This window comes from Strix uralensis, chromosome 4 (assembly GCF_047716275.1).
Source record: "Strix uralensis isolate ZFMK-TIS-50842 chromosome 4, bStrUra1, whole genome shotgun sequence".
Classification (NCBI taxonomy): domain Eukaryota; kingdom Metazoa; phylum Chordata; class Aves; order Strigiformes; family Strigidae; genus Strix; species Strix uralensis.
In genome coordinates this window covers 10,078,262-10,102,440 of record NC_133975.1, presented here as the reverse complement: position 1 = coordinate 10,102,440, position 24,179 = coordinate 10,078,262, and the positions used below count along the sequence as shown (strand labels likewise).

Below are 24,179 nucleotides of genomic sequence, written 5' to 3'. Positions count from 1 at the left end.
TTTATGCAGGGGATAGATGCCATTGAGACTGTTACCACTCACTGATTTTATTCACAAAGCCCACAGTTGCCTCCCTGTTCTCTTTAAGTGGACATTCAGTTTGCCAAAGACAGACTGGTTTCAGCTCCCTTTGCTAGCACGTCTGCACAACCCTGCTCTGTTTGTCTCTCTGTCCTGGACTGCAACAGTGGTGCTAAGCATCAAGGCAGCTTAGAAGATGGTCACAACGAGGTAGAATATGCTTTTACTGCTGTATGATGTGCTTATATCAAAGTTACCTAACAAGAAGGCCTGACGGCAAATTTCATCAGATAAAGGAGAAATGCTTAATTAATCATCTCGTTCAAGCAGTGACCTCAGGCAGATGCCCATGCCCCCCAAAAGCACTCTAACACAAAGGGGGGCTGAGTCATGGTTTTTTTCAAAGTCTCTTTGCACTGCACTAGTCTATATATTCTGTGGAAGCTTAATGCAATACAAATGTACACAGGGTCCCTTTCCTACGCCAGGGGAATGTAATAAGGCCATGACATGTCTGAGATTCGGATGCAAAACCATATAACAAATCCTTCTTCTGCAGTGTGTCATAATGCGGAACATGCCAGACTGCAGATTGGGGACTGGGACACCTAGTCATCCCCCCAGCTCTTGCCCTGCCTTTGCTGAGTGACACCAGTCAGTTGTTTTGTATATATCTTATTTCTTTTTTGTCTTTTAAAATTAAAGCAGTGATACCACTGTCTTTTGTAAAGTGCTTTGTCTGTGGCAGCATCAGGGAAAAATTTTAGGACAATGCTATCCAAAATTGCCAGGCATGGTTTAGGTGAAACAGAGTTGAGGCGGAGCAGGATGATGGAGTAAATCAGTGTCTCTCAAGCTTTTCAGTCTATGCCTCACTTCAATCAGTTAAGAATAATTTCATGCCTGATCACAGAAATGGCTGCAGGGCCTGGCGGCAGGGTACTGCATGTCTCGCTGGCTGGGGAGTGCTGGCAAAGACGGGCATTTGAAGTCCCTGCAGCCAAACTCTCAAGGACGCTAAGATACAAATGTTGTCTTTCATAATAGAGCAATTAACAAGAAATGAATGTTAGAAGGGACTGGCATTCAGTCTGAAGTACTTTTTTTTTCAGATTTGACTTTCAAGCATGTCTGTTCCATAGTGTTTCATAAACCCTTGCTAAATCCCAAACAAAGACAGGAGAAATTCAATTGTTTTGGTAAAGTCAGTAATTCAAACAGTGCAGCAAACAACTGGTCAAGAGCAGGGAGCAAGCTGGGCTAGTGAGCATCATGTAGAGAGCCCACCAGCCCAAATGTGTGGGAGTCACTCAGGTCTGTAGGACCTCACAGTATCTATACTGTTTATTTGTTGTCATGGTCCTTGGACCAAACTAGTCTCCAAGCCTATGTCTGAGTACAGTTCAAGGGCTATGACAAGTCAAGGACCAATCCAGAAGGCACAGTGGATGAGATTGCCCAGACATGACTCCTAAACACTACACAGTCCCTCAGCATTGTAGCAGCAACCCATTAAACCCAATATCCCACATACCTTCATGTCACAAAACTTCAGCTTTAAGCTCTGAAAGCAGCTCTCTGATGGGCTGCCACACACCTTCAGGCTCTCTGAACTTTAAAAACCCACCCCAAACTAAAAGCAAACCACACATAAAATAAAGTGATGACTAAAAGCCACATGTGCACCACTAGCAGCCCAGAGGAGATGCAGGGTGAAGCAACTGCAGTGACATCTGCCATTGGAGATCAGGGATGGAGAACGGTCTTTGGCCCTGCTTTATTTGTCAGGGTAGATATAATCAGAGTGTCTCAAACTGGGCTTGGACACTGACAAAATTGCCACTTCTGAAACTTCTTTCTATTCAATTTTCAGGTGTTTTTGTTTCTGCATCTAGGAAACCAGAGTTAGTGATCTGAATCACCGGTGAGATGAGAAATTAAATGGGATTTGAGGTGCTCAGAGAGGGAGCTGAAACTTGTCAGTGCCAGCTCTGAGTGCATATCCCCTCCTGTGTGGGAAGACAACTAACTCTTTGCTAATTACCTAAGCCTTGCAACACACAAGGAAACAGGGGGAGGGACTGCAAGGCACAGTGAAGGAGGTTATTTCTGGACATAGGGATAAGACACAGTAAGGAATTTAAAAAGATGGAAGAAAGAAACATGCAGTAGCTACAATGAGCCAAATCTGAAAAGCATGGAAGGCCTAATTATTTCTTTAAGGCCATATGTGGGGAATAGTGAATGAAGTTGCTTGAATTATGGATCCTTAACTTCAGAGCTCTGTCCTCGCCACAGCTCAGGGCAGTCAGCGGTTCTGATGTCACTGATCTCACATGCCATGTCATGCCACAGGATGGATTTTGGAAAAGAAAGGCATTGTGACATTTAAAAATGTAAATACTACCACTCCAATCGCAAAATGCAGGCAGTGAAGAAACCGCGAACAGTTCAGGTTTTGGGTGTGGCTGCTGATGGCTCTCCCTTCTGCTTCTAAATATAAAGTTTTTCAAACTTCACCATGAAGTGACAGCTAGCCCTTATCACTGAAGGCCAGCTGTTTCTTTAGCACTCAGCTGTTCCCGCTGCTTGCTTGTAGAAATGGAAAAAAGCTATTTAGAGATGCAAATCTGCAAAGCCTTTGAGCACATGTATATCTTAGAGCCTGTCCTTCGGTTCTTACAGTAATTCAGTTGATCTTCTTTCACACCCATTTTACACCTCTGCACCCACGCTGACACCACCAAACCTAGTCCTGGTTCACTGGCACAAATAAAAACAGATCCAGAACGATTCATTCTAGGTATTTTAAAAGTTTTCATGGTGCCTCCTGAGAAAGAGTCAGTTGAATTCACTCTAGGAGAAATAGTTATAACTACTCGGCCCTCTGTAACACATTGTTGTACACTGTAGAGAAAGCTCCTTCGATGCAACTACAGGTAAATGTGTGTCAGCGCTTGTTTGGTATGAGCCAACCCATATACTGTCCTTCCTAAATGCACGTGGGTTTGCTCGGGACCTCATCAGCAGGGGCTCTGTGTGTGTATGTGTGTGTGTGTGTGGGTTACACCCACACTTATAGTTCAAGCAGACTAATACAGTTTATGACTCCTGAGGCCAAGAGCCACCTTGAACATAAATCAGCTGTTTTTTGTGACTACACTGGTCTCTATTTTGCAGCACTGCACAACACACATGCAGTCCAGCTGCCTTCAGTGGCCCCTCTCTTCCCAAAGCACCTCTTCCATGTGGGGAAGGGTGGAAGCACAGGGCCCTGGAAAGTGCCAGTATCAGCGTGAAATTGTGCTCGATCACCTTAAAACAGCTGTCTTCAAAATACTGCTGTCCACATTTAAAAGCAGAAAGAGCAATCACATCGAGGATGATGGTTTTTACCCCAGAAGTGGTTAGAGGTGCTGGGTCTGGGTCCTAGGGAGTGCAGGGGAGGGGGAGGGCAGCTTCAGCCCAGCAGTCAGGGCGGACGGAGCGCGGAGGGGTGTCCGGTGAAGGCAGTGCTTGGTGGGGTGCGCAGCACGGGCTATGTACCCTCCTGAAGCACTGCCCCTGCACAGTGCTACGCTTGTTTGGACTCCTATGTTTCTAGGGGCAACTGTGTGTGTTCATAGCGTGGTAGGGAGGAGCGGGAGAAGATTCAGGCCTTCAGAGCCTCAATAGATCTATACTTGAATCCTGGCCTTTCATGCAACCATATCCCACTTTCATCCAGGTGCATTTATAGACCTAGCCAGTTCATCTTCCTTTCTGGACATATGACTGATTCCACAGGGTGTGTACAAAACAATTTAAGATACATTTAGACACGTATACAAAGAAATATAGGTGATCTGAAAATCTGAGGTACTACTAGATCACCGTGGCTACAGTACAGAATAACGGTACCTTATCTGTACATCTTTGCCTTTTCTTTACTACATGCCCTACACACGTAGTCAGGCAAAAGGAACTTTCTTTCCTGTGTGGACAACACAGACCCATGCATATATGGTTTCATGCTATTTTGTAACAGAAAGCAATGTCAAATAGTGTCTAAACCTACTTCCAGTTAAGGCAACAGCAAAACTGCCATGAGTTTCAATGGGTTTACAGTGAAAAACTGTACTGTCTCACCCACATGCATCAGAATTTCAACAGTTCAAGCAGCAAGTGGAAAACGTTACAGCAATTTCACCATTGCAATCTATGCGTCAAATTCTCTTCTGCCTTGTTCATAGTGAGACTTTTTTCCAAGCAGATATGAATTTCTCTTAAATTACAATCACAATGCTGCTTTCTTCACAGCCTTGTACTTTGTCTTATCCCTGATGCATGGACCAAATGGCAGTAAAATGTGATCTGTGTTTCAGCAATGTTCAAGAGCCACATTACACTTCTGTATCTGAGGCAACAAGATACAGACTAATAAATTATCAGGTGTAATGTATATGTAGTTTTACCACAATCCTGTAAAAAGAGTAAAGCATAATCCTTATTTTAATCTGAATCACTATTATCCTCTTAAAAGGAAACTGTAGCTGACATCTTTTGCCAAGGAATAAGCACACAGGACAATATTCTGCAACTCTCCTATATGGTGAAAGCTCTGACTCAAATAGTTCGATTAAAATCTATGGGACCACTTGTGTGCGTAGGTGCTATTCCACAGGAGGACCGATTACAGGCTTCAGCTCTTTTGGCCTGAAGATGTACCAATGTGTGATCACAGCACAGCTTAAAACATGCCTATTTTAAAACTACTTGCTCATGTTAAAACCAACCAGTTTTAGGCAACAGCTGTGCAGCAGCTATCTGAGATAAGGATGCAGAGCTAGCAGCGCAAATAGGATGGTGTGGACAGGAAAGGTGCTGAGCTCCTTCCTGTTCAGACTGCACACCAGGAGCCAGGCTATTCTGGTAGATGGCTTCTGTGTATCCAGATGACGAAAGGCAGCTGAATATGCTGGCAAGGGTTGGAAAGCTGGCAGAAACTCCGACTGCATTTCTGAGAGCTTTCCACTGTTTCTTTTTTCAGCAGGTTAGACTATTGTGAGTTTAGTAATTCTTTTAAATCTCTGTGCATGTTTTTACAGTACTGCTGTCTTCCTCTCTTGCCTGCGCACTGTAAGGGGTCACGGATGTACGTGCCAGATGCATTTTTATAGCATCTCTGGCATCCCATTTATATCGTCTTTTTCATTTCGATTCATTTCTTGCCGTACTTTCCACTATGAGAGTGGCGGCTTTTCCTTCGTTTATAGTCATATGCCAACATTCTTCTGACTTATAGCCCTGATAGTAAGAAGAAACAGAATTGAAATCTGCTGGAAATGTCAGCTAACTTTAGGAAACTACTCACGCGCTGGTGGCGGTGAGAAATCCCACAGCAGGCACACCAAGAGCCCTTTTCTTGCTGCAAGAGGCATAAGGGCACAACCCAACGGCCTGGTTGGTGATGCCCAGGGGCATTTCCAGACGCCCGGAGAGGAGGCTGGTTTTTTGCCCTCAACGCCCGGACCCTGTCATGAGCAGCCATCCCCCCATGGCCTGTTTCCCTCGCCTTCCCTAGCCTTCCTCTGGGGCTACCCCGAGCCCCGCTTCCTCCCCCATCGCTGGACTGAGCAGCGCGCCCGTGTTTAGAAGGAAAAACACAATTTTTGTGTGAAAGCTGCCCGGCGCTGAGGGGAGGACGGGCGCGGCGGCGCAGGCCCAGCGGCTGGCCAGGCTCAGGGCCTCTGGCGGCACTGCGGCCCTCAGCAGCGAGAGGGCGGCGCGGCGGCCGCACAAACGACCCACCAAACCGCGGTGCCCCGCAAGGCCTCCGCCCCCTCCGCCGGTCCCTGTCCCGGTGAGGCGGCGCCGCGCTCCCCTCGCCCGCCCCCGCGCGCATGCGCGGCCCCCCGGGAGGGGCGGGGCTCCGCCGTCCCTCAGCACCGCCCGCCTGGCCGCAGCGGGCCGGGGGGTGTCGGCGAGGCGGGGGGCGAGCAGCGCCGGAGGCCTGACCCGGGCCGGTAGTGGGGAGCGGCGGGGCGGGGAGCAGGCAGTGCCGTGCCTGGCGCCCGGGGGCACGCCAGGCCGAGCAGGGCCCAGCAGAGCCACGGGCGGGCGTCGGCAGCCGGGCCGGGCAGGCGCGGTTATGGCGGCAGCGGGTGTGCTCCCTAGGCCTGACCACGGCCCTGCCGCCGGGGACGGCGGCGTGCGGGGGCGCCCGGGCTGCTCCACCCCCGCCTTTTACCATTTTTTCTTTTTTTCCCCCCTCTTCCCCCCACCCCAGCCCAGCCAGCCCGCGTTCCGGGCGGTAGGTTTGCCGTTAACGTTAGTAACGGCTCCGGCACCGGCCCATGCGCTCCCCAGCCCCGCGAGCGTCTCGCGCGCGGCGGCGTGTGAGGGCGGGGGCGGAGACTCGTCTCGCCCCGCCCCTCTGCCGGCCTCTTCCTCACAGCAACGCCGCGCCTCCCCCCGCCCATTGGCTGCCCGCTTCCTGCCTCCCCGCCCCCTGCCGCACGGCACGCGCCTCCTGTCCCATTGGCCCCTTCCGCGCCCTCATTTGCATGGCGCCTCGTGCACCAATCGGCGGCCGCTGCCTGCTTAACATGCAAGAAGCCGGCCACTCAGCGAGCGCGGGGGCCGGGCCACCACGTGCTGTTGCTAAGCTTCGGCTTCTAAATTGTTACTATAGTGGCTAGCCAATCGCAGAGCGAGATGGGGATCTGTCAACATTCCCTGCCCCAGCCAGAGGAAAAGGGGGGGTTGCTCCGGCTGCCGGTTGGCCCGTCTGCCGCCCTGCGTCCCGCCCCCGCGCCGAATCCCGACTCCCTATTGGCGGCGCGGGCTGCCCGTCGCCTGTGTGTCAAATGTAGGTTGAGAGAGTGCCTTATAACCGGGGGCTTGGAAGTCCCCCGCGCGTGAACTCGGCGCGGTGCGGGGCGACGGGGGGCTCGGGGCTCGTCTCGGCACAGGCAGCCATGGAATTGAACTCTCTGTTAATTCTCCTGGAAGCGGCCGAGTACTTGGAGAGAAGAGACCGAGGTACTGGGCGCAGGCGGGCAGTCAGTCCCTCACCCGCAGGCGCTCCCCGCCGCTCTCGGCCTTTGTTGTGTGGCGGCGGCGGGCGGCCCGGGCCGGGGGAGCAGCCCCGCGCCCTCACCTGCCCGGGCGCCGCGGGGTTGACCCGGGCTTCGCCACAGGCACCGCGCTGGGGGAGGAACAGTGCCCTTCTCTGTGCTTTTTTTTTTTTTTGGCTTTTTTTGTTTTTATAAACCAAAACTCGGTTACTTTTTGTCAAGCTCTGGATGGGGATGGTGTGTGTGGTGCAGCGCTCAGGAGACCTCACACTTCTCTGTGTGTGGCAGTCGTTAATTGTATGGCAGTTCTCCCATCCCCCCCCCCCCCCCCCCCCCCCAGCGCAGCGTGACAAGGGTTTGCATGATCCGCCTCGTTTTTAATGTGCGCTCAAATAATCCTCCTAATTTCGGCACTTTTTTCTTTTTTTTTTTGGTTTATCGAGTTGTTATATTTTTTGTCTCGCTTCTTTAAGAGATGCCAGAATAAAATCCAAACAAATCAACCGGAAAAAATTCTGTTCTTTACCCTAGCGTTCCTGCAAAGGAGGAAAAAAATGCATGGAAAAAATATATTGCCACTAATGCTGACTTTGTCCCTAGAAGCAGAACATGGCTATGCATCAGTGTTACCCTTCGATAGTGACTATTCCAGAAAGAAAACAAAGGCAGGCACCATGGCCAGAAAATCCCAGAATAACAGGTAATAGACGCACCGCTTTTTCAGAATGAATCGGCAGCTTTTCCAATGTGTCTAGCTTATGTGCAGTGCATACATTTATTAAAAATAATAACTAATCCAGTGTCTTAGTTTCCCCCATCCCGGTAGTCGCCATTTTTTCCCTGGATGGGCTTGGCTCTGTTTTGATCTCTCATATAAACACTGCCACGCGTACACCATCTCCTTAGTACTCACTGCACTCCTAAACCATCCGCCCTCATCGCTCCTTCTGCTCCGCGCTCACCGGCAGCGGCTTTTACTGCAGATCTTAACACCATAATCGCCACCCAGACTTCTCTTTGCATGGCACTAATTTCCCCCCCTGGCATTTATTTATAAACCAAGGCAGCGATCTGGCCGCCTCCCCCATCGCAGCCGGAGCAGATGTAGCCTCCGGTTGCAGCGTGGCTCGGGGCGCGGGAGGGTGCGGGGTGGCGGGGGGGGATGTGTGTGTGTGTGTGTGGAGATCCACTTGAACTTCTCCGGTAGGTGTTAAGCGAGAAGGTGCTGGAGTGAACTTGACCTCTCCCGGGCTTCTGCCGCACCGCCGGGTCGCCAGCCGCCCGCCCGCCGCATGCAGATCCGTCAAAGTGCATGACTCGGTTGTTATTTATCACTTTTATCGTCCGCCTTTTTGTCGCGGTAGTGGTGGTTTTGTTGTTTTCCCCGCAGCCGCTACCTGTGCTGCGATGGCATGAGCGGAGGGCTGCTGTGCGCAGGCTCTCTGCAGCTTTGTTTGCTGCTCGGGCAGCGGCTGTGTACGTGCAGGAGGCTGTCTTACAGGGACAGTGCCGGCCCCTGCCTGGGAGCTCCTCCAGTCCTGTGCTGTGCCTACTCTGCTTTGCTCTTCCAGGGCTGCTCCGGAGAGGACCGAGGACCGTGCCCAGCTGGGCCTGCTTCACCCCGGAGCGGCGATGCTCTCCCCAGCGCAGGCTCCGCTCTGCACGGTCGTGCTGGATGGTGGCTCCTGTAGAATAGCCTAAAATGAACTCGGCTTGCACGTGACTTGTTTTCCAAACGAGCAGTGAGTCTCGGCGGGCCCGCTCCGCTCTCGCTCCTCCAGCTCCCCTCTCGCTGCTCCAGCGGGCATCCCGCACGGCGGCGGGCAGCTGGGGCTGCTGGCGCTGGGGAGACGTGGGGCAGAGGGCCAGCGGCTGCTTGTGGGGCACCGGAGGTGCAAACTGAAATCAAAAGCTGACGAGCTCCCTCCTTGAGAGAAACACGAGCTGGTGAGCGCCCTGCTCTCATGCCCACTGTGGCTGAGCAATGTGTCTTGAAGATCACTGAGGGGGAGCAAATTGTTCCCCTATGCCCCTGCTCCAGGCAAGGCAACCATTTTGGGGGGTATTAATTGCAGTACTCCTACATTTTTTGATTTTACTTGAATTCTTTGTCTCATCTTGGAGTGTAGAGAAGACGTCAGTTCATTTTAAAAAAGAAGTCATCAGGAGCGGGAGGCGTGTCTTGTTTCCTGAGACACTTTGCTCCTGAAGATTTTTAATTATTTTCTTATAAAGTATGCTTGTTGCTTTTAAAAAAAAATCACAGTTAACCTAATCAGGTCTCATAGGATTTCCAGCTGTAAACTGCTCATAAAATTGTACAGATTTCTTCATTTTTGGTCCCTTGCTTTCAAGAAATCTGTGTTACTTACAGAGCTATTATTCCATCGTTTCCGTTCTTAGGTCTCTTGTCATCTGCTGCAAAATGGTTATTTGTTTGAACTGTAAGCTGCTTTCAGGAGTTTTTAGGAGAGGATTTGTAATCTATCAAATACAGTAGAATTAAAAGATTTCTGGTTACAGATTTGCTAGTGTTATTAAAGCTGAGGCGTACATGTCTGCTTGCAATTACCTTCCTGCTTTTCTTCTGCCTGTAGGTTTATATTTACCTGTTCAGCCTTTTGCTCTGATTCTCACTCTCGAGCAGTGGCAACCTTCAAAAATGCCATCCTGAAGCATGCAACGTATACGTTTACTTACACTTTCCTTTCTTCTAGCTGCAGTGATTAGATTAGGGATGCGTCGTTTGTGTTACAGGACAGGATAATGCTTATCAAGAAACAGTTTCAAGGGTGGTCACCACCAGGACGGTGGTGCCTGGGTCAGCGCAGACCCTGGGCTTGCTTGCCGGTGTGAGAATCGGAGGTGCATTGCTTTAATGCAGCACCCTGCTATTTCAGGGGTGGAGGTGCAGCAGCAGGGCCCTGTGGGCACCTCTGTGTTGTACCTACCGACTCTGTACCCACATCTAGCAATCGCTGCTCAAGTCTGGTTGTGAGCCTAGATTTGAAGGGGAGAAATTATCCTTACGTTTGAATATCCAGTCTAAAATGGATGAAGTACGCTAGCATCGCTGGTTTATTATTATTTGGAGCTTATAGGTTGTAGGGTCTGAGTCCCAGACTAGAGTCTGAATTTTTGATAATAAAGTAAAATCTTCCTAAGCAACTCAAAGATTAACAGAGGGAGACAACTGGCCAAAGTTCAGAGGATCTGGAGTGGTCGGGGGTGATGTGAACCACCGGGCAAAGTGTCTGTCCATATTGTTCCGTTTTAACCATTTTCCAGACATGCTGGTTTTGGAGCATCAGATGCACGCAGGGGTGTACATGTATGAAATTTACACCTTATTATTGCATTGTTTTTCTTACATATAAAAATCTATACTTAAGGTTGGAGGAGCAGGAAAGGAGCCGATAACTGCACGTTTCAGAACTGCAGGGGCTTTGTTGTTGTTTTCATTATCTATTTTTGTATCCTGCTGCTTGCAGCATTTGATCAGATTAAAAAGTGATATATATATATATTTATATTTTTTTCATGCTTTATGAGCTGTACATACATAAAAGCACGAAAAACGTGTTCCTCCTTATTCCTGGAAAATCAGAAAAGAGGGGAGGAGGAGAAAAACTGTCAGATGTGAGGAAGCCTGGTGTGCTGCTGTACCCTTCTTTGTTCTGTGTTTTCTCCCCCGTGTTGCCTGCCTGTGGCGGGGGAAGAGTGTACCCCATGTAGTGCAGGTGTGCTGACCAGTCGCTGCGGGCTGGGGGACCAGTCAGGGATGGATTACAGCTGCCCTGTTGTTCAGCGAGGGCGCTGATGGATGCCTCCTTCCTTTGCCGAGGTGGTAGTGATGTTCGTTTAAGAAATTGTATCTTAGGACCTCCATCCTCTCCTCGAAGGCTGTCAAGGCCCAGACCTGCAGGAGAAGGGGGAGGAAGGCTGCCCACCCTTTGGACAGGATGCTCAGGTCTGGACTAAAAGCTTGCTGTCCTCTCGACTGCGATTTAAGTGAGAAGTAATTTTGACAGGTTTGGATTCATGCAGGGAAAAATACCAGCAGAACTGCATTTAATTAACCAAAATCTATAAGCCTTTTGTCCACTGCAGGAATTTAATGTTTTTGCTTTGTCCACTGATAGCTTTGGATCAAAATTGGAAGTGGTCATTAGCAGTTTGTTGCTAAATAATATTCTCAGGGTTATTGGTAGCAATCAGACACAATTTTTAGCTATTTCTTTTTCCCTTCTACATTAAAATTACTTGATTTTACGTGGTTTTTTTCTCACTCAGTTTCCTGTGATGTGTCCTTTCCCATATCACACAAACCAAACTGCTTTGTTTTTTCTCTTTCCAGTTTGCTGTTTGTACCGTGTCCTCAGCTGAGATTCAGGCTTGTTCCCCTCCAGTAGTTTTGACCAAAATCCTCTGACAAATGAAACTGGATTCTTGTTTTGCAAAGAGGACAGGAGATTTGAGAAAGGCACAAGATTGTCTTTTGTGGGGAGGTAAACCTCGGTCACATCTTGTTACACTAATACTTGTCAGGTACTTGCCCACAGTATAATAAATGTCTCCTCTTCACAGAGAAGTGGCTGTAGTTCCTAAAGCAGTGCCATGCAGTCTAATAATTCTTCTTAGCGTGTAGTTGGAATTAAAGAAAGGCATAAAACAAACAGCTGGATTTAGTGCAGTTGTGCCTTGGAAATGTTAATAACAAATATTCAGAAGCTCCCCCGAGCTTGCCGTTTCATCCAAGGAAACGGATAGGTAACACAGAGGATGTGCCGAGGAGGAATACAACACAAATCTGAAATTCGGTGACGTTTACTCACGAGGCAAGGCACTTTGACAGAAAACTACGCTAGCCTGCAGATAACTGGGCTTTCTTCTGCCCTGGCTGTAATGACACTCACCAGGTGTGGGGTGGCTTGAGCTGTGTGGGGGTGTGAGGTGCGTGTCTGTCTGTGCACGAGGGAGCTCAGGCAGCTGCTTTGCCACGAAAGGGTCAGAAATAAGGTAAAATGAAAACTAAAATCTTAGTGTTAGATGCCAGTCTACTGAGGTCACAGTTAAATTTACTTGCAGAGAAAGGAATTGGATGTCAGTGGTGCAGTGTGTTTGGCCTGTTAATTTAGGAGCTGGTTTATTGAAGCGGGGGAGCAAAATAAATGCTGGTTTATAAATATATCTTTTGTATCTATTAATTAATATTTTTGTTCATGTGTTATATAAATAGACTTGTACTTTGTGCTGTGTTCTGGCAAAGGGTTATATCTAGAAAAAGATGAAAGCTGCTTTCGGTGTTTCAAATAAAAACAGAGCTTAATGTCCGAATTCCTCTGTTAATGTTGGCTCACGGTGAGGGTCAACCTGTGGCCTGCAGAGCGAGCCCCTTGCTCTCTGCAGATGTTATTCTGTGCCCACACAAAGCAGCTTAGGGATCAGAGCCTGATTTTTATTTTATTTTTCCTTAATTTTTTTGGGGTTGTTTTGTGGGAGGCCGAGAATAAAACACTGCAAACCAGACTGTGCAGACATGGCTCCTCTGCTTTTTTTGCCTGGCTTTCTGAATTCGATAGATCCCTCTGGGTTTGCTTTCCTAAAGCTGATGGCAGAGGGACAGCAATTGATATCACCACACTTGTTTTTAAAACTGATGCATTTTAGTCCCAGTATAATAGATCTCACCAACTGGTCTGTCGCCCCTGAGGAGCTGCAGTAGGTCTGCGATGCCTGGGAGTTACAGTGCTCGTGCAATTGAGGAAAACAAATTTCCACCATATTAGAAGTGTGTTCGGACCTCGCCACCGGAAACATGCAGCAGCGCAAACTTGAATGAGGTACTGGAGCCAGAGCTCTGCATCAAGGCTGTGCCAGTATGCCTGATTCCCAGATCCCAGCTGGATCTGCAGGGCCAGTTAAATTTTGCTATGAGGAGAATGCAAAAGTAATTTCTAGTGGATTAATTCCATACAGGCTGTAAGCGATGTGTCCAGTTTAAAACAAATGGAAAAAACCCAGCAACCCAGGAGCAGTTAGTACTGGGCAGGCCCCATGCTTACGCTCAGGTTTAGTGTTGTGCCACTCCTCATCTCTGGTGACCAGTGGTGGGCTGTAATATTTTTCAGGGGCATCCCACAGGAGGTTATGTATGTGGACAGGGAATTCCCTGGAAGTGAATCAGGATCCTTCCAGTGAAAAACTGCGTAGCCGTCGCATCCAGACAAGACTGCGAGCGTATGAGCTGCGTGCTCTTAATGCACTGGCATGCTTGGGAGTGGGAACTGAATGCATACACTTAACGTGTAGCACCTTGTAAAACTTCCTGCTCTGTTTGTTCTTACTCTTTCAGCCTGGACAAAGGTGAAGTGTGAACAATGTAGTTTGCAGGTGGACTCCCAAGTGCTGTGTGACCTTAGGTGGAGTTGTGTCCTCTGCACATGGGTTGTACAACACCCCGCCAGCCTTGCCTGCACCAGAAAGTCCTGGCACATGCAAGATGCTTGCCACTATTTTAAGCACTTCATTAACTAGCCTGCTTTGCTCCCTGAAGTGCTTTAAAATGTGTTGACAACTGGTAGCGTATTGGTGACTCGCGGTCTAGACCTGGGTCCCACTAGCATTGAGGAAGAAATTTCAGCAGTGTTGTTGATACATCCTTGCTTTTGTCAGGAGCTGTGCTGGTTTCCTGCTAACAAGAGGCACCATCTGGTGGGGCAAATGGATGGAGGAGTAGGGGAAGGTGTCTTAATAATGAAACAGGCAGCACACTGTGTGTACAGTGAAATCAACTCAGGACACATGTGGGCAGTTCCTGCTGACTCACACATGAACTGGTAGAAAGTGGACTTTGGAGGGGACTTGTCTTTTTTGTGTCAGTCTTATCATCTCAGTTAGCACCCATCCTAATTGTTTAAGTATGTCTGCTGAATCTTGCATCAACCAAACGCTCAAATCTAATATGTAGAATTCTTGTTTAGGGTAGGGAGAGTGGTGGAAAGGGACAGCTCTGAGCATGTGCTGTTAGAAGTGGCACAGCATCTTGCAAACCAACATCTGCATTTACTTGGCTCCTCCCCCTTCTTTCAAATTTTCTTTTGACAGTTTATTCACAGAGAAAATTTAACTGCCAGTTTATAGCTGGTGAGCTGCTCGGCATTTGCTAAAGGGATATTAGGGCTGTCTCAGGTCAACAATGTAGTCTAAGCAGCAGCATTCCTGATCTCCTCCTTCTCAATCTATGATTTTGCTGATGATTTTTTTATTGTTGGCTTTTTCCCTTTATTTTTATCTGAACCTTTTTATTGACACCTCTTCTTCATTACTGCTACCCCCAACTGCTACCCCTAGGTTTTGCCTGGAGATACAGAACCCAATGCAGTGAATACTGAATTAATATATATAGCTAAACACTGAAAGTCTTCCTTCTGTTGCAGACACTTTTGAAGAGCTCCACAGACCATTTGTCTGAAAACCACAGTCATGCATCTGTCTCTTTTATATAAATATATATATCCATATATCTTCTTAGTCTTGGCCTACATCTTCTCTTTTACTGAAGTAATAAAAGACTCCATTTTGAAACAGAGGTAGTGCTTGGGGTACTGGTCTGTGTGCAGACCAGTTTTTCATATTTTTTTTTCCTCACTTCACGTTGCATGAAGAGCAGAAGGAGATGGATATTCTTGCAATATACTGTGCTGTAGGCAGTGGAGGAGAAAAAATATTTAGAGAGAGGTTCATCTCTTCTGAAAACAAACCCAACAAAAAAAACCCCATCATGCTTGTAATAGGGTATTTAACTTGCTCTGTAGATGGAGCAACTGTCAGGTAAATGTCAAAACTCTCTGTTTTGGTTCCTGGATAGGGACTGATAGTTGAGGCATTAATCAAATGTGTGGCTGATACCCCATTTTGCACACTGCAGGTGTCAATTAGGCTTTTGTGTCCTGAAGAGCTCTGCAAAGAGGCACACATTTGCTGCTGCTCCGTTTGGTAGCTGGCATAACCAGGGCGGGCAGCTGTGCCCCGCTGGAGCTGGTCTGGCAGGACGTACCCCAGGCGAACACCGGCATCGCCCTTCATGAACCAGATGTGCCTTGTAGGTGTGCTGCACGCAGAAGGGACTTCCAGCCACTCATAGCATCATCTTAACCCAGCAAATACTCTGTGGAGGCTGAATTTCTTGGACAGTGGTTCTCCTGCTGGTGCAGCGGTCACCATGCCTGCTCACCAGCACTGGGTGTGAGCTCCACTACAGCAGGCAGCTTGGAATTGGCTAGTTACAGTCATCGTGTTCATCTTTTGTGTATAATTGCCAAAACAGTCAGGGAGGTCATGCCACAGGGATGAATCGAGACCAGCCTGTATTTCCTCTCTCTTCCAGAGTTCCCTGCAAACAGTGTCTTTTTGCCTTTGACGGGCCCGTGGGGGGTGTCTGGGGAGAATGGTTCCATCCTGAACTTATTTTCTGTGTGTTTTCATAAGTGTTGGCAGATTTGGCATAGTGTTTGTCCCTTTTCGTGAAGAGTGGTGTGGAGAAACATTTCTGGAGAAAAGGTTCGATCTCTGTGTTTGTAGGAGTAGAAAATAAAAACAATATCCCCTTATTATGGTTAAATGGCAAAGGCAGTAAATCACAGCAAACCCAGTGCACCTTGGCCTATTAATGTAGCACAGAATATGTGTAAAAAACTTTCAGTGTTGCTGCATTGGTCAGGAGCACTTACATGACACTGTAGGAATACATACATTACTTGATTGTGGCTTGCTTGATGCAACAAATTTTTTTAAAAAAAAAAAAGAATTAACAGACTCTTCAGAAAAAAAGTACTACATAATGGTCGGCATAGCTGATGTCTTGGTAACGACATTGGGATGCTTTTCAGTGAAAGTGAATTAGCATCAGTGCTGAACCTTTTAAGCATTTTGAGTTTTCCTCTACCGGCAGAGGGGCAGTTTGCTTAATTCTTTGCAGGATCAGGAGCTGCACTGGCCTGAAATAAATTGCTTGCGGGTTTGTTCATTGGTTATTCCTTTGCGTGAGCTTTGCTTTCTTTGCCCCTCTTTGTGGCTGGAGAGATGCTTTCGTCATCAGTTACACCTAGGTGTGCCGCAGCATCCCGCTGCGTGTGCCTGTGCAGGGAGAGGCAGGGTGGCTGGCCACCGGGCAGGTTGTGCATTTATGCAGGAAGAGTTTCTCACCCTGTGATGTCTCTGCTCACTCGACGGACTGTGCACTTACACCTCCACAAAGCCATCTCGGTCAGGACATCGTGCCCAGATGCAGGCAGGGGTTACAGCACGTTGTAGGAGAGCTGCTTTGACGTAATCTGTCAGCCACAAAAGCTGCCACTGCCTTTGTATCTTTTGATCCTTAAGTACTGGACATGTTTTCAGTGGGACAAAACTAAAAGTCTGGGAAGTTGCTGGTTTTGAAGTGGTAGTTTTAGGAATGTTTTTAATCTGAGCTGTATAAATAAAGAAAATTAATATTTCCAGCTGAATCAATTAAAAAAAAATCCTCCAAGAAGTTATTGCTGCTTTCTAATGGCAAGAAACCTGAGGCATCACTTGAGGAAAAACAAATAAATTTTGAATCCTAGTAGACTGGAAGAGAATAGCATACTGATGTGGTCAGTTCAGGGACTGTGATTTCTTTTTTTTTCCTGTTTGTAGACTCAGAGGAATTAAGAGGATTCCTCTTTTTTGCCATTAATATGTCAACAGCAACAGCAGTGGTTTGCTGATTTTTCTCTCTTTTTCTCTGTGGGCTTGAAAGCTGGCTTTTTGGGTGCTTTTTACTCTTACCTGTTACCATTTAGATCTTCTAACACTTTCTGCCCCCTCATAATTTTTATTCACAGATAAAAATCTTGTGGGCTGTTTTTATTACTAACGTGCTCATTTTTTATGTCCAATTCTGTCTCTGAAACTGTTGAACGCTAATAAATGCAAATTTATTATAATTCCCCCCAAACCCACGGTTTACTCATGGAAATTAAGTTGATACCTTGAAGTATCTATGGGATGTAAAAGTGAACCAATTTAACAGCAAAGCTGTTTCATAATCCATATAAATACATGTTTTAGAGAGCTCTTTTGCAATTTATGCTGGTGTTGGCTTTTAAATATTCTAAATCTTGGTTTATTTATCCTTTTCTCTAATATTTCTTTTTTCTTTTTAATAGGTCATCACACAACGAACTAGAAAAACATAGGTAAGTCTTGAGAAAAAAGCAAATTAAAAGATGTATGGCTGACATTAGAATTACTGTGCTTATTGAAGAATGTTTTGTTGAAATTGCTTTGATTCTGCACTGAATAGTTTATTAAGTTGGGGTTTTATAATCAACTAAAATCTAATAAGTATAATGATATTTGGCTTTTTTCTGTTGTTTGGGATGCTATTTTTGAAACAGCCCTGATAAGTAACTGGTTAACCATGCTGTTACTAATAATCTGAATGGAGCAACTGTTTGCTAGAGGTGTTAAATGCTATAAGTACAATCAAAGTATTTTGTGATTAAGGTGGATGATTTTCAGGGAACAATATGTCACACAGGGTTATTCTATGTTTTTTTTAAAGTATGCCTAAAGTGCAGTTAATTTTCATCTTGCATGTAAGTACCTACAGATACGTTTTTCCCCTCCGTCTGCTTCCTTGCTGGTACGTGTCCTGTCCAAAGAGCTGTGTGTGAGCTAGAAATCAGCAACTCCTGAGCTGCACCCCCGGTTCTGTGTATCCGGCACTGTGAAAAGCTGTACTTACTTACCAAGGACATTCATTAGACCCTGAAGACCCAATTTGTAAAGAACTCATGTTTGCACAGTTTTGGAGGCAGTGTTTACCGTCTACTGTATCTTGTCGGAGTTTGTTTGCAGATGGGCTTTTTGGCTGTAGGAAGTCTCCTGGGTATGCTGCTCTGAAGGTGCACACAGAGAGCTGCCGGGTGCAAAAGGTCTTCGCACTGGCTTTTGGTTCCCCGGCTGAGCAGCGCCCTGGCACCCTCACTGCAGGATCACTGCCTTCCACTTATCATTCAGGCAGCAGGACAGACTCTCTTTTGGGTAGTTTTTTGTTCTTTTTCATGTAGCTTGTGGTCTTTCGGGTTTCACACATCCAAAGAAAGCAAGGGGTGTATGTGTGAATATGACTTAAACCTATTTGCATGCTTCTAAATACATGAAACATGATTGATGGCACAAGATCGAACTCACCGGGGTTTTTTTTTTGTGTGTTGTTCTGTGGCCTCAGTTATGTACAGCTAGACCATCACTTCCCCTGCATGCCTACATGCTTTCCTGTAGTTTAATTGTAATATGAGTAAACTATAGCCCTGCCTAATAGCCACGTGGTCATCCTCGAGATGAGAGGAACTGGGGAAGGCTCAAGCTTACAAACACAGGCCTCGGCTGCAGAATGCAGTGCATTTGCTAAGGCAGTGAAATAAGCTGACAGAAGTTCTGCTGACAGAGTCTTCAGGAAAATAACTTCATGCAAAATTCTATCCTTCGGTCACACTTCTTTAAAAGTAAAAAAAATTTTTTGGTCCCAACTATGCTTCTTTCTCGCTCTTGTTTTTTTTTCTGTCCTCTTTCTAGATACTCTGTTCCGTTTCTTCCTTTTCCCCTGCTCCATCATTACTGACTTGTTGTCATCCAAACTGCATATTCCTTTTTTTTTTTTTTCTTCCAGTCATTTTTATAAGCTGAGCATGGAGTTGCCTCTTCTTCCCTCTGCTCTGCCTTAACATGTTTAAGCAGCACAGTAAATGAGGCACAGCAGCATTTACAGCAGATGCAGGGGCAGAAGGATCTATTAATTGTTCAATCTCTGTTCTCACTTTCAGTTCTGTGTTGTATCTTTGTAATAGCTGGACCATATAGTATTTGCCTTACTACCTTTTCTTTCTCTGCCATCTCAAGATCAAAATAGGTAAACCGCAAGGTATGTCTTGTGATTATACAACTAATATTTGTAACTGCTGCTGCTTGCTGTACCTCCTACAGTTACACTATACTTGGAAGCCAGATTTTTATTATTCCTGGTGAGAACCTGCGAATTAGTGCAAGATCCTTGTATGTGCAAATAAGTGTTCACAAAAGCAGATAAGGTGTGTACAATTCTAGTTACCTAATGTACTGGTGCAAAGGACTCATAATTTTAAGTTGTTTTTTTTTTTTTTTAACAATGCCCTCTTCCAGCACTGTGAGTGTATGAGCTGATACTGATTGTACTGTTTTTCACTCTGTTTTACTAAAATTTCATTAAAATCCATTGAGCATCTTGCAAAGTTTAATGGAAGATTCACAGCCATAGTGTGCCCCTGTAGCAGCTGGTCCTTGCAGCAGAGCCCATCTTTTTCCCCAGCGCAGCTCTGTCCTGCCAGCTATGAACACTGGATGTTGATTTTTGGAGGTGTATCCTTTCCAGGACCAGCGCCTTTGACTCACCACTGCCATGATGCTTCTGGCTGAGGCACACTTGGTTATCTCACAGGAGCCTGTCAAGGAGGAAGAGAGGAGATGGCTGCTCATATCCTCCTCCTTGCCCAGTCCCTCACGTGGTGTCTGTGGGCTGGACTGAGTGCTGGAGGGCAGGGAAATGGCTTCCTCATTTACAGGGCCTTTGTGTCCTGGATGAGGGTGGCCAGAACTGCCACTAACCAGAAAGCCACAGTAGCCACGTACTGGTACATGGTGCTGTTTCAGGTTCTGCACTGGTGGTGCACATAAGAGGTTTTATCTCTGGTTTTGACGTCAGCGGGAATGGCGGTGGTTCACCTCTCTGTGTGTGCAGACTCAGCCGTTTGGCACCACTACTTTAATTTGCATTTTCTACTGCTGGGTCTCTTTTCTGTATGCTCTTGAGGGGATGCTCAGAGGAAGGCAAATGGAAGCAGAGACGTAATTCCAACAGAAACTCTCATTATATGGTAGTATTCAGACTACGATTATGGTAAAGTGTTTGTCAGCAATTCATACATAAAATTCCTTTTTCTCTGCTTTAAGTCTCCCTGGAATACCCTGCTCAAAACTTCAGTGTGTGTTCACTACAGTGAAACTGTAAGGATTCATCCCTCTAATGGCAGTCCTGTTTTGGTCCCATGTGAACAAGGTTTACATCTCAGAGCCATGAAACAGGAAACCCCCTATATAAAAAGCAGGAAGGCAGGAAATCTATCCTAAGGACAGATGAGGTTCTACAAGATATTTTAATAATTACAGACAAGTCAATCAGAATGGCACTTGGATATAACTGGTTCCTAATGACAAATATATACATGTATATTCGTGTTATTGTTTCCAGCCAGACCATTGTAGCAGTAGTTGCTTTCACAGAGCAATGTAAATAGCAAGTACACTGGTAATCATGACTTCTTGCAAGGCAGTTTTTAAATCGACTTAAGCTGGCAGCTGTACAGAGGAATTCAACTTTCATAGTGTAAAAAAACAAGAATCCATGAGAGACTCAAGCTTCTTAAAAAGCCACAGCATAATCTCATTTATTTTGCATCAATTTATACTAGTTCTGCATTACAATGTATAAACCAGGGTATAATCCCCTGAAGATTGTACTGAGATCTTCACACTGCTCTGTGAAGGCAGTGAGTCATCTGCCCTCTGCTATTCATGTGTGGACTTGTCCTCCAGCTTGGGCAGGACTGCGGGAGGAAGGGACACCTCCCTGCTGTGGTCCATCCTTTCTTGTCGGAAGCAGATGGAGCCCTGACGAGGGATTCTGGGACCAACCCATCAGGGCTCCATCGGTGACAAAGTCATTTCACTCCTGCCTGGCTGCGTGCAGCTCTTCTGCAGGAGGAGTTCAAGATCTTGTCCTTTCTATGGCAAAGTCTTTGAAAATAGCTTGTGAAACTGAATGGTTTTAAAGAACAGCTTCTAAGAATTAGTGAGGAAATTAATAAAAGTGTGCCTCGAAATCAGCAAGCCATGTGCTGCTTTCCCCAAACTGGCACTGTGTGAGCTGAACAAGTACCTTGGCTGGGTGACCATGGTACGGCTTGATCTAGATGGACAGTTACCTCCTGCCTCTGTCAAACTATTTGTATTCTCTATGGGGTTTTCCTGGGGTTTTTTAATCAAGAAGTAGGAGGGGGCAGATCAGCAGCAGTAAAAATTGTCCTGCCTGCATTCCACAAAATAGTAAACTCCTGGCAAGCAGTGGGAGTATAATTAGAAGAGGGAGCTGATTAATGTCCTTGGGCAGGATGGGCTGGCGATCTTGAGCATGGTAGTGCTCAGCACTGCAGCAGCTGACTTGCAAGTGCTCTCCTGCTTGGAGGAATCGACAGATCCCATCCCAGGTCCCCAGGCATAGGTTTGACAAAAGCTGGTGAGCTGAGCTGGGTGGAGGTAAAAAACAGGCATTGCTGTTGGGAGAGGTGTGCTCTAGGGGCATTTCCATGCTTTCCTATGAAAGTTGCTCCAAGAAGAAGTGCACAAGTGTTTAGCTCAATCACTGGGTGTCATGTGGGACAGGGAGCAGTTCTGTCTTGTTCAGGGCTCACTAGTTTGTACTGCAGCAAGCTGAGACTGCTGTGGAGATGGCCTGGGTCAGCTGAGTGGGACAGCCCTGAATTTTTAGAAGAAGACCAGGATGGGGAATACATGAGACACAGTGACTTGCAAAACATTTTAGAAGAAAACAAACCTTTCCTTCTTCCCAGATGAGCCTAATGTATGCATTGTTTACAGCGCTGACCCAGGGGGAGACTGAAAGTGTTCCTGTGCTTGCAGAAGGTAATGCTGTCCTGAGGTTTGAGTAGTGCTTTGTGTAGTCCTTACACCTAAAATCTTTTCAGAAAAAGGTTGTTGTATTCCATCATCATGTGTATGAAGCAGATATCTGTACATAAATATAGGTTTTGATGAAAAATATATTTTGATGGGAACATTATGATGTACAACATTATCTGGTAAAGTAAATAGAGTAGGTGCCTCTGAAGTTAAGATCTAATAGATAGTCAATTTTCTCATGAAGGAAGTGCAGATGTCAGGAGCACAGTTACATTCATTGGTACATTAATTTTGCCCACCAGAGTTACTTGGAATTTATATAAGCTGAGAGAGTGTATAGATAGGTATCTTGAAATTCTCTCTGTGGTTCTTCGTGTTACTAAATTGCAGCGTTAATGAAAAGCATGTAATTGCCAGTTGCTGATAAACTTGGAAGTTTTGAAATAATAGCATACAAAAACAATGCTTAGTGTTTATTTTTATTATGGGCTGCCTTTTCAAAATCACAAATTACCATTGCAGTTAGTACTGTTATGCAGCATAAAGATATAATTGAATTGATCCATCACGTTGAATGGCTACGATGCTGCCACTAGCTGAGGAAACCCCCTAACTGGTGCTGGAGGTAAACTACTTGCAGGGAAGGATCACCCAGTACGTGTCTTGCTGCTGCGCTTCCATCAAGACTTTAACCCAGCCTGGCTGCACAGTGCTGCTGCTGGGTCCTGCTTCCTGCAGGCCCAGGAGGGAGGGGAGAAGGTTGCTTCTTCAGCTGGTTCATTTTTCTGACCCAGCTCACTGTCACAGGCACACCCTAATGCCAGCACAGGGAGAGGGTGGGATCGCTTCTTTGAGTGACGGTATTAATTTACAGTACAGAGTAGTACAGTTCACTTCTTTGTCAGTTTAATGTTCCTCCTAAGCATCCAGTTTTGGCCACTATTGTCTGGAGAGTGCTGTGCTGGATGGGTCTTACTGACCTGGTACAGATCTTATTGTTATAATGGGTCTATAAAAACTGCTACCATTTCTAGGACGTGTCCAGATTATACATAAACCATCCAGATAACGTGGCTGCTATGTTAGTGGTGGGAACCACCTCGTCTTACTAGCAGATCTTAACCTCCGTATTATATCTGTTTCTTCTGGTTTTCTCATCAAGTAAGGAGTTTTTTACACCATCTGGTTGGAGTGAAGAGTTTATTGCAATTCAAGTGAATTGCAATAAACGTACCTTTGCACTGCTTAAGCAAGGTCTTGCTTGCCTTTTGTGAACTGATAACCACCATGGTTTAGGTATCTGCTCCCCCCCTAGCCGTGACTGCCTCTCTGAGGATGCCAGCTGTAGTGCTCAGTTGAATGGTGTTACCTCAGCCAGTGCAAGGCTGAGTCTCGGCTCAAACTCCCTTTTACCTGTAATTTAACCTCAGGTTTTCAACAAAGGAGCAAAGTATATGGTGGCATCTGTGTCTTAAATTGCTGTAATAAGGTTTTTTGTGGTGTTTGTTTAGCAAAGTCTATAAAGAACAGGACCCACAGAAGTGAAAATTTAATCCTATGCTTTTGTTGAAATGTCCTGTGTTTCTGAGTGTGATGAATCCATGGAATTAAAGAAATTAGAAGGTTTAAAGCTTTGTGCTGAAATGCTATTCTTCCCTCACCTTTTCCGCACCTCTAGGCAGTCAGCAGGTGTCTGGACCTGTGGCTTGTCCTGTACTACATGCTGCAATAGCTACTATAAATGCCCATGCACTGAACTGCTGTCTCACCTGCACACAGCAGCTCACCTGATGATGCACTCCCAACAAAAGTGTCTTCCCACATAGACTGCTGGTTTGGAAAGGAAGGGGATATTATGCAGATGAAGTTTGGAAGTTAATCTGATCCTGAAGTTAGATTCCAGGTGTCAGAGATGTACACATCCTCATGCTTTGGACAAAGCTTTTATTCAGCAATGAAAAATGGACTAAAATACAGTCTTGACTAAATTGTGATGTCCTTTTTCCTGCTGAAGTCAGCTTTGAACTGCAGGGCCTAAGTGCAGTCCTGGGTCTGGGCTCCAGAAAGCCGTGTGCTTCCAGGCCAGCCAACAGCCAGCAGAAAGCAGATGGGCGAGAAACCAAGTGCATGCGTTTTTTCCACTTGAATTTGTTCATCCCTCTCTTCAAACATGAGTCCATTGTGTGCCGGCCTCTAATGGACTATGTGAAAGGTGGTTTATGTTCTCAGCATCTGCTAATTGACCTGGCCAGTTCTTATCCGCAGTGGTAGAAAGAGTGGGCTGGTCTTGTACAAAATGGAGATAGATGGGCCAGACTTCCAGGTGCTTTCAGCACT

General features: G+C 46.3%; 1 protein-coding gene across 3 annotated transcripts in view; it reads left to right on the top strand.

Moving 5' to 3' along the window:
* Positions 1-6,854: 6,854 nt before the first annotated feature.
* Positions 6,855-24,179, top strand: part of MXD4 (MAX dimerization protein 4) — a 42,465-nt gene continuing 25,140 nt past the window's right edge. Inside the window, exons 1-3 of one of the 3 annotated variants that reach the window (XM_074865604.1) lie at positions 6,855-7,044; positions 7,611-7,779; positions 17,273-17,302. In XM_074865604.1, coding sequence (XP_074721705.1) covers positions 6,981-7,044; positions 7,611-7,779; positions 17,273-17,302 — 263 coding nt within the window. In that variant the 5' untranslated portion in view covers positions 6,855-6,980. The remainder of the gene's footprint in view (positions 7,045-7,610; positions 7,780-17,272; positions 17,303-24,179) is intronic. The other 2 variants (XM_074865606.1, XM_074865605.1) reach the window with 2 other exon arrangements.